The sequence below is a fragment of the Nelumbo nucifera genome, chromosome 4 (genome assembly GCF_055504915.1).
Source record: "Nelumbo nucifera cultivar China Antique chromosome 4, China Antique-T2T, whole genome shotgun sequence".
Classification (NCBI taxonomy): domain Eukaryota; kingdom Viridiplantae; phylum Streptophyta; class Magnoliopsida; order Proteales; family Nelumbonaceae; genus Nelumbo; species Nelumbo nucifera.
Window position 1 is genome coordinate 15,245,293 of NC_142652.1, and position 8,412 is coordinate 15,253,704.

General features: G+C 38.1%; 1 protein-coding gene across 1 annotated transcript; it reads left to right on the plus strand.

Moving 5' to 3' along the window:
• The first annotated feature begins 386 nt into the window (after positions 1 to 386).
• Positions 387 to 4,484, plus strand: LOC104586723 (uncharacterized). Its single transcript, XM_010244038.3, has 5 exons — positions 387 to 1,926; positions 2,020 to 2,153; positions 3,692 to 3,839; positions 3,948 to 4,054; positions 4,175 to 4,484. The coding sequence occupies exons 1-5, from the start codon at positions 1,602 to 1,604 to the stop codon at positions 4,214 to 4,216; spliced, it is 756 nt and encodes a 251-aa protein (XP_010242340.1). The 5' UTR covers positions 387 to 1,601; the 3' UTR covers positions 4,217 to 4,484.
• The last annotated feature ends 3,928 nt before the right edge of the window (positions 4,485 to 8,412 follow it).

Below are 8,412 nucleotides of genomic sequence, written 5' to 3' on the forward strand. Positions count from 1 at the left end.
GGAGAAATATAATTAGGACTCAGATCTGCTACCCAGAAGCTGTGCCCACATTTCTACCCACAAGACATTACAGCTGCGCATTGGGAATATCTCCCTTGTCATTCATGGGGAGATGTTCCCAGTACACGGTGGTGGTGCTGTGTGGATAGCAGATCCCGAGTGGTATAAATAAGGGATTTGTTTACTAGTCTATTTTATGGTAATCGTTTACTAGTTTATCACTGTATAGAGATGTGTTGTAATAGTAATAAGTAATAACCAGAGTACTAGAACAATTGCTGTGCTATGTTTCAAGAATCAGACCTGCTGTTGTTGTATGGCTGGTTCCCAATTAAAGCAATTGCTGCACCAAATATAGTATGATGAGATGGATTTTAGTCATTTGAATTGGAAATTCTTTCTTATGTTCCATTTTGAACTTTTAGGCTCAGTTTGGAAAGAATACAAATACAAATATGTACAGTACATACAAAATAGATAACAATGTAGAGAGGGTTCTCTTGTTTTGATTGTACTAAGCAAGGTTTTAAAAATTGGACTGGAGACGGAACCATTCTGGGACCAGTTCCTGGGTTGAATGAACAGCCCGTTCTGACTTAAAAAAATAAAAAATGATCAAAAACTGTTGTTCGGGTAGATGAGTCTACGGTTCGACTGCCTGGTTTAGTGGGTTACTGACCAAATAAATAGTTTTTGGCCAAAAATCAGTTTTAGAGTGAAATGGAACCGGTTACCTGACTGGCTTCTGGGTCAACTGGTCCAACCATCCGATTTGATTTGATTTTCAAAACCATGGTACTAAAGTTCCTTCTTGTTCCATCGTCAAGGTTGTAACATGGTCCCAACCGCCCTTATAACCGTCAAATTCAGATCTGTGATATTCCCAATGCACAGTTGTAATGCACTGTAAGATGGTATGAAGCGCACCATGTGAGGAATAAATCCAATCTCACATCTGAAACATCTGCTTTGTCTTTTTCATGGCGAGATGCCCAATGTATGGCTGTTTGGATCGATAGTTATACCAGAGATGCAAATCCACACATGATGGCATGGAGTCCAGATATGCTCCTCACAAAGTGCGTCTCACACCAATCTCAGAGTATATCCTGATCGCACATCAGTATCATCTCCTGTACATGTAATAATATTATTATTCATGGGGAGAGATGTTCCCAATGGGATGTTACTGAGGTCGGTGTGAGGCGCGATCTGAGGAGCCTATCCCAATTCGATGGCATGTGCCATGTGAGTGGTGGTAGTCTGGTAGAGAAGTCCTCTTGTAGGGTAGAATGTTTAATTGATAGGAACAAGCGAGGGAACCTCTGCCTCGTTTTGGTTCACCCTGCATGTTTTGCTATGTGAGGTCTCAAATCAATCCAAAATTGGGCAATTTTGCTCTTTTACATATACAGAGTGAGACGACGGCTATTTGACCTTTGGAGGTTGCCAAAAGGCCAAACACGACACAGCTCATAAAATTCTGTCCTCCCTCGCCGGTCGGTCGCTTCTACCAATGAATGCCACAAGGTCCACACCCACCAAAATCACATCTCTCTGGGCCTCCTGCACCAGGGAAAAAGAAGAGTACTCAGTGAGAGATGGGGATGCAATTACGATGTGGGTGGAGTTACCGTGATCACAATCGTCTCATGGTAATGGTATCATCATCATCACCACAGTTACCAGTACCATTCTCTTCGTTTCAATTCTGCTCCCCGCCCTCTATCATATTCCCCTCGGCCTCGGGCAAACACAAGGGTAAAGTAGCATCAGCGGCAATTGCTTTGGCGAGAAAGAAAAGGGGATCGGGGTTGATAGTCGCATCCAGTTCTAGTGACGCAGCAGCGGTGTGGTGGGATGGATGGACGCCTGATAAAGGAGCGCCCTCCCCCTCTCTCAGCGATGTCTTCTGGCCTTCTGCAGGCGAGCTTACCTATACCTATTTCTCCTCCTTTTTCATCATTTGGAAAAATCAAAGGATTACTAACAAGAAGCGTACACTGAAATTGAATACAGGGGCATTCGCAGCGATGGCATTACTGGGCAAGATAGACCAATTACTGGCACCCAGAGGTATCTCCATGACAATTGCTCCCTTTGGTGCTGTTTGCGCTGTCTTGTTCGCCTCTCCCTCTGCTCCTGCTGCTCGGGTACTCTCTCTCTCTCACACACACACAACTCTTCTATTGTTTGTATTCGAAGGGAGCGTTTACTTGGATAATCCGCGAAAGACAAGAAAACAAAATCGATCAAATCATATGGTTATACCACTTGTTTTGCGCAATTAAACGGTGAGTAACTGCAGGGCTGCAAAACTTGGGCAACCCCAATACGAGACCAGGTCGACCAGCCCGCCTTTTTGTATGGGCTGGGCTTAGATATTTTATCCTTGGGCTAGGCCTAGGCCTAAAACTCCAGGGTTTCCTATTTCTTAGGCTGGGCCTCGACCTGTCTTGGTAGCTTGAGCCCGGCCCAATCTTACATACATACATAAATGCAATTCATATATGCAAAATATAAAATATTGTTATTTAAAGGTTTAAATTATTGATACTAAATTGGTTCATGCAACTTCTTAATATATTGGGTCTAATAAGTCCACTGAGCCAACCAGAGCCCAGCTCAATTGATTTACTCAAGTAGTCAAGTTGGGTCTAATTTTTAGGGTTTGGTCCTGGGTTGATGTTAAAACCCAACTTAGCCAGACCAAGTTGCACCCCTAAATCTTTATCTTTAATTTATAGAGGAAAGAGGGAGGGCAAGAATGCTCTCGCCTCAATGGTCAGACAGATCTCCTTCCCTCATTTCTCAGACATGTGGTTATTTATTTTTTTAATTAAATTATTAAAATTATAAGAATTCACAATAAAACGACTCCTAATTTTCTTTAATAAAATCTATTATTACTATCTCGAAAAAAATACTCATTCTTAAATCCCTATCTCCCTACCTCACCAGTAGCCCATATTTGTAAAATCTCCTCTCTCTCCCATTAATATCTTGTTTGAGAGTATTTCTATTAAGCACTTACTGGGCTTATTGCTTATTAAATTTCCAAAGCACCCGAAAAAGCCCATCTAAAAAAAGCCGAATTTTTTGGGCTTATTACTTATTACATTTCGGGAGAAGGCCTTTTAAAAAGAAAAGGCCCATTTAGAATGTCACACAAAACTGCTCAAATGTGTTCATCTAAATAAGCATTTATTCAAAAAAGTGCTTGTCTCATTTATAGAGAAAAAACCACTCCCAAATGGGACCTAAATCCCTTGTTTCCTCTTTAATCTCTTTAAATTCTTTTTGACCCCTTCGAATAAAGTAAGCATATAGCTTATAAATTAGATTAGATTAGGTCAACCCAATACCAAGCTTACACCTTGGCATGGAACTAAAACTGATGTTAAAATCCAAATTTATCAATCCAAACCTAACAAAATTCTATTCAATCCCGTGATTTTTTTTTTTTTTTTTTGAAAGATTCAATCTGAGGATTAGATATAATTCCTATCCAAGGTCCAAGGCCCATAAGGAGTGGGCCAAGCCCGTCCTAATTCAATTTGGGCTTGCAAGGACCATGGGCTGTGGATCTTAAATTATGCGTACTATGGTTGTCCGTGGTTTTTCATCAGGTGAAAGCTTGAGTAAGATTGCTAACGTAACGTCCTTCAATTCTGCTGGACTCTGCATGCAGAAGTACAACATGTTCATGGCTCAAATTGGTTGTGCAGCCATTGGCGTTGTATCATTCACAATTCTTGGCCCAGGTTGGCTTGCTAGGAGTGCAGCCCTTGCAGCATCCTTAGCTTTCATGATCTATACACGTTCCACTCATCCACCTGGTACTACCAATGCCCAATTCTTTAACTAAGCAATTCTGTAAAAGGAGATAGAAATATAGCCAATATTTCCATCTTCAGTGTTAGTAACTCAACTCTTTGATATGTTAGCTGCAAGTTTGCCAATATTGTTCATCGATGGAGCCAAGTTGCACCAATTACATATTTGGTACGCGTTGTTCCCTGGAGCTATTGGGTGCATGCTCCTCTGTCTCATAGTAAGTGTTCTCGTTTCCTATTATCACTTGTTTCTTTTCATATACTTGTATACAGTAGGAGTTCGGCCCCATCTTTGTTCATTGATGCAATGGATTCTTATTTGTTCTTAATATTTGCAGCAAGAGATGGTGAGTTACATGAAGGCGAATTTCAGATTTTGATGGTTTAACTGAGCCCATCATAAGTATGATCTGAAGAGAATAATGGGTCTGATGGGCCTCACAAATACTGAAATGCAGACCTACTCCAGTGCCATTCTTCCAAATGTATATTCATGGATCAACTGTTACAAATTGGGTTTGTACTCGAAACCCGAATGACATGATATTCGGGTTTGAATAAATTATTTTCAGCTGAGATTTGGTTGTAACTCGGATCCGATTCCAAATTTATATTAAACATATTTAAATAAATTAAAATTAAAAATGACCAATATGTTGTTTAAACTAGAAATGGATTCCGTGAAAATTGACTAGCACAGGAATAAATAAACATATGGACCAATAGATAGGTGCAACCCACATATTGCCGCTATGTTCCTTCTATCAATCAGTTAACTTAAACAACATTTTTGGTACTGCACATGAGACAGTTGGGCAGAGGAAAGAGGAACGTGGGAAAGAGAGTAGTGTAGGAGGATAGACGTCGGTAGCCCCAATTGATTTTATCATATAAATACTTTTATATTATATTATATAAATGATCTTTTTTTTTTTCTTGTTGTCATAGACAAAATAAGCCCATAAAGGTAGGAAGATGTCTTCGTTTAATTAATATAAGATTAGATGGTGGAACATATTAGGTAGAGAGAGAGAGAGAGAGAGGGGTTGGAGAGCAAATTGAGTACCCAATTTAAAGAATCTATACTGTATTGGGTGCCCTTTCAACTTTTAAGAAATGTTCAACTTAGATCTGTCTTAATTCCACCCATGTGAGATTGTCTTGCACTGTTAATCTCAAGCCCAGATAAAGGAGGGTTGTGTCATTGATGGCCGACACTGAAACTTTTAGAGTTTTGGTATTCTCATGATCTGAATCTTGATTTGTCTTTTTGTGTTTGCAGAACAGAATGGTAAAATAGGATTCATGTGGTTAATCCCATATACTTGCGATAAGCTTGATGATGCGGCTACTCAATTTCGGCCCGCCCAAGTTGCACTCCTAATTATACACCCTCTATCTGCATTTTTAATTGTACTTATAAATTTTTTCCCCTCCATTTAATTTTTATTTAAGGGTAATTAATAGAGAAAATTAGTTACTTTGCTTAATACATTATTACTTTGATGAAAGGCAGTGTGAAGAACAAGTAAAAAAAATTAGTCCACCACATTTTGATGGCTATAGAGAACCAAAAGTTGGAACCAAATAATTTGGGGTGTCAATTGGACTGGATTTGGTCCAATGCAATCCAGTCCACTGTGAGTCCATTATAAATGGACGAGGTCCAATCCAATAAAATGAATGTTTTAGACCAATTTGGACCAATCTAATTCAATGTTTGGACCGTCTAATCTATTCAAATTCGTTTTGATTTAGACTGGTTTCAACATAAATCCGGTCCATTGACACCTATATTCTTATCTTATATCAATGAATCAGATTTTGGCTTAATCCAACCCAATCTAATATAATTTTATTACGAATGGACCATCTCCAATCTAATCTAATAAATATTTTGGACCAGATTAATCCAATCCAAAATGTTTTATTGGTCCATCCAATCCGTACAAATTGATTTTGGACTGGACGGGGTCCAATCCAAAATCGGTCCATTGACACCCTAAGCATACTCTTTCCGGGTCTAACTTCTCTAATACTGATGAACAAGGAACCATGAACTCGAACCAAGCAAGTCATTGAATGGAGAAGTACAGGTACTACTAAGTACCCTAGGTTCCCCTGATCTCAAACGAAGCATGGGCCAGGCTTGGGAGAGTCGTCTCTTTGATAATTCCAAAGATTGGGGCCAGGCTTACATAGAGTTGGTTGAAGAGGGGCCCAAAATGGGAAAGTACTGTCCTATAGCATGCGTTGTCAAAATAATTTTGGCCCACAAAATTCTCAGGCTTTTGTCTTGATTTCTGTTAATAAATTTTCTTTTGGCCCACTAAACTCCAAAGTTTGTCTTCGTATCTCATAATATATTTGTTATGAAAAAGCTGTATTGTCTTGATCTAAAATACATGATACCAAACCATAAACATCAAGATTCTAGAGTTCTATCCAAGAAAACTTTGTTATATTAATATGTTAAAACAATAAAATTTTGTCACTAAACAAGTGAGCAGTAGTTGTTAAGTCCATAAATATAATTATTATTCATGTTAGTGACTACAATTAAATAATAAGTATTATGTCTGCCAATTTTCAACAGAATCTTTCGTTTTACAGACAAAATATTGAATAGACAGGTCTTCTTCCTCTACTGAAATGCTGTGTGATGCACTGTCAAAGGAGAGTTTCTCATAGTGATTGAATCCATATTGGCCCATAAAACCCAAGTTTTGCATCTCGAATTAATCAATAACTATAATATAAAATGGATTTTCCTTTTTTTTTTATTTTAAATACAACTTACATGAAAAGAAACTTTGTTATTCTAGTTTAGCAGAATAAGAATTGTAATATTAGGTAAAGTTATCACAGAAATAAATGTTTTTTGTGTTATTTTCTTAAGTAGTTTTCACTTGTATATTTCCAGCTATTTTTGTTTTCTATCTGTTTTTGAAATTTAACATAATCCACCATGGCAGCATGGTCGATTTACTAATTTGTTTTCTATCTGCTTTATTTGTTTATAGTGCAATTTAATCTGCACCAATACAAACGAATGAGAGTGCAAATAAGAAAAACACAAATTTTGATCCATTTTTGCTTCAATTTTCACTTTGTTTTGTTTTAGGTTTTATTTTACTTCATTTGTGCTGCAAGGGAACAAGATAAGCTGAAAGTTAAAAGAATAATAAGTCAGAATTTGCACTCCCTTTCTTTTGTTCTGATGCAAATAAAATTGCACTACTACAGGCAAACTAGGCCATAAGAAAACAATGCTAAAACAAATAAAGAACCTAATAATATGTTACCTCTAAGAAAACTGATGAGGGGTGATTCGGCCCGACCTAGTGAGTAGAGGACATGTGGATTCGACAGGTCGGGTCTACACCCCGACCACCTCGGCAGGTTGCTTCACCTCGGACACTTCAGCCACCTCTGTTAGTAGTAACTCTTGTCAGTTAGCAGAATCCCTACCTTCTGGAAACGAATCCTAATGGCTTAGAACAAAGATCCTGGGAGCGTTTCGCAGGACGCACAGTCACCCACCTATATATGGGTCTCAACCACCTGAAATCAAGGTATGCAAGTCTATTTGCTCTCTAGCTCTTTAGCACTCAATCTCCTACTCGTACATCCGAATACTGACTTAAGCATTAGAGTGACCTTGTCGGGTTAGTCACCCCGATTTTTCTGATTTGTTCATCTTACAAATTGATCGTCCTACTAAGCAAGTAATATCGACAGTATTCTCCAGCTAGGAGCATCCATGTCGTGCACCATTAAAAACAAATTAGGATTTACTTCTCAATAAGAGGGTAATATATTTCCTCTCTCTCTCAGGTCCAAATACTTGGTAGCCATGTGAGGTTAAGAATTCTATGAATCTATGCTTCTCATTCACTATTTGTGGTTTCTGAATTTTTTAATATCGTTCTAATATCGTAATATCTTACCAAGTTGTATGGTTCTTAATTTCTTGGATCATTCTTATAAGAAATTTAAAATGTTAATAAAAAGAAGAGGAACCCACGACCCGAGTGACTATTTTTTTAACCAATCAACTGACTTCCTTTTTATATGTAAATAAAGTCACCCTTGTAGGCCATAAACAAAGACCACCCGACATATAAAACTAGTGTAGCTTTCTTCAACTACTAAATTTTGGAGGTGGGGTTTGAATATGTAAACCTTTTCTCTCTTTTTTTTTTATACAATATATGTATCCTATTTTTTGCTATTAGATGCCAACTAATAGGCCATTACCTTTTTAAGGTTAAATAAATAAATAAAGACCGAACAAAAGTCGATTCGGGTTGAGCCGGGTGCCCGGGTCTCAATCCGTGTAAAACTTTTACTCCAAAATCGGGTCAGTGATTTGGGTCCCCTAAGATTTGGTATCATGAACAACCCAATAGTCTTCACATGTTATAGAATAGAACAATAAAGGCCTTAATGACCTCTTGCCTCAATTATCAGCTGGCATCTCTTTGTTAAGGGAGACCCGAATTCAGATCTGTGGAAGTCAATGATACAAACTAGTGGCCCTAGGGTGAATTCATTCTATTGTGTATGACCAATC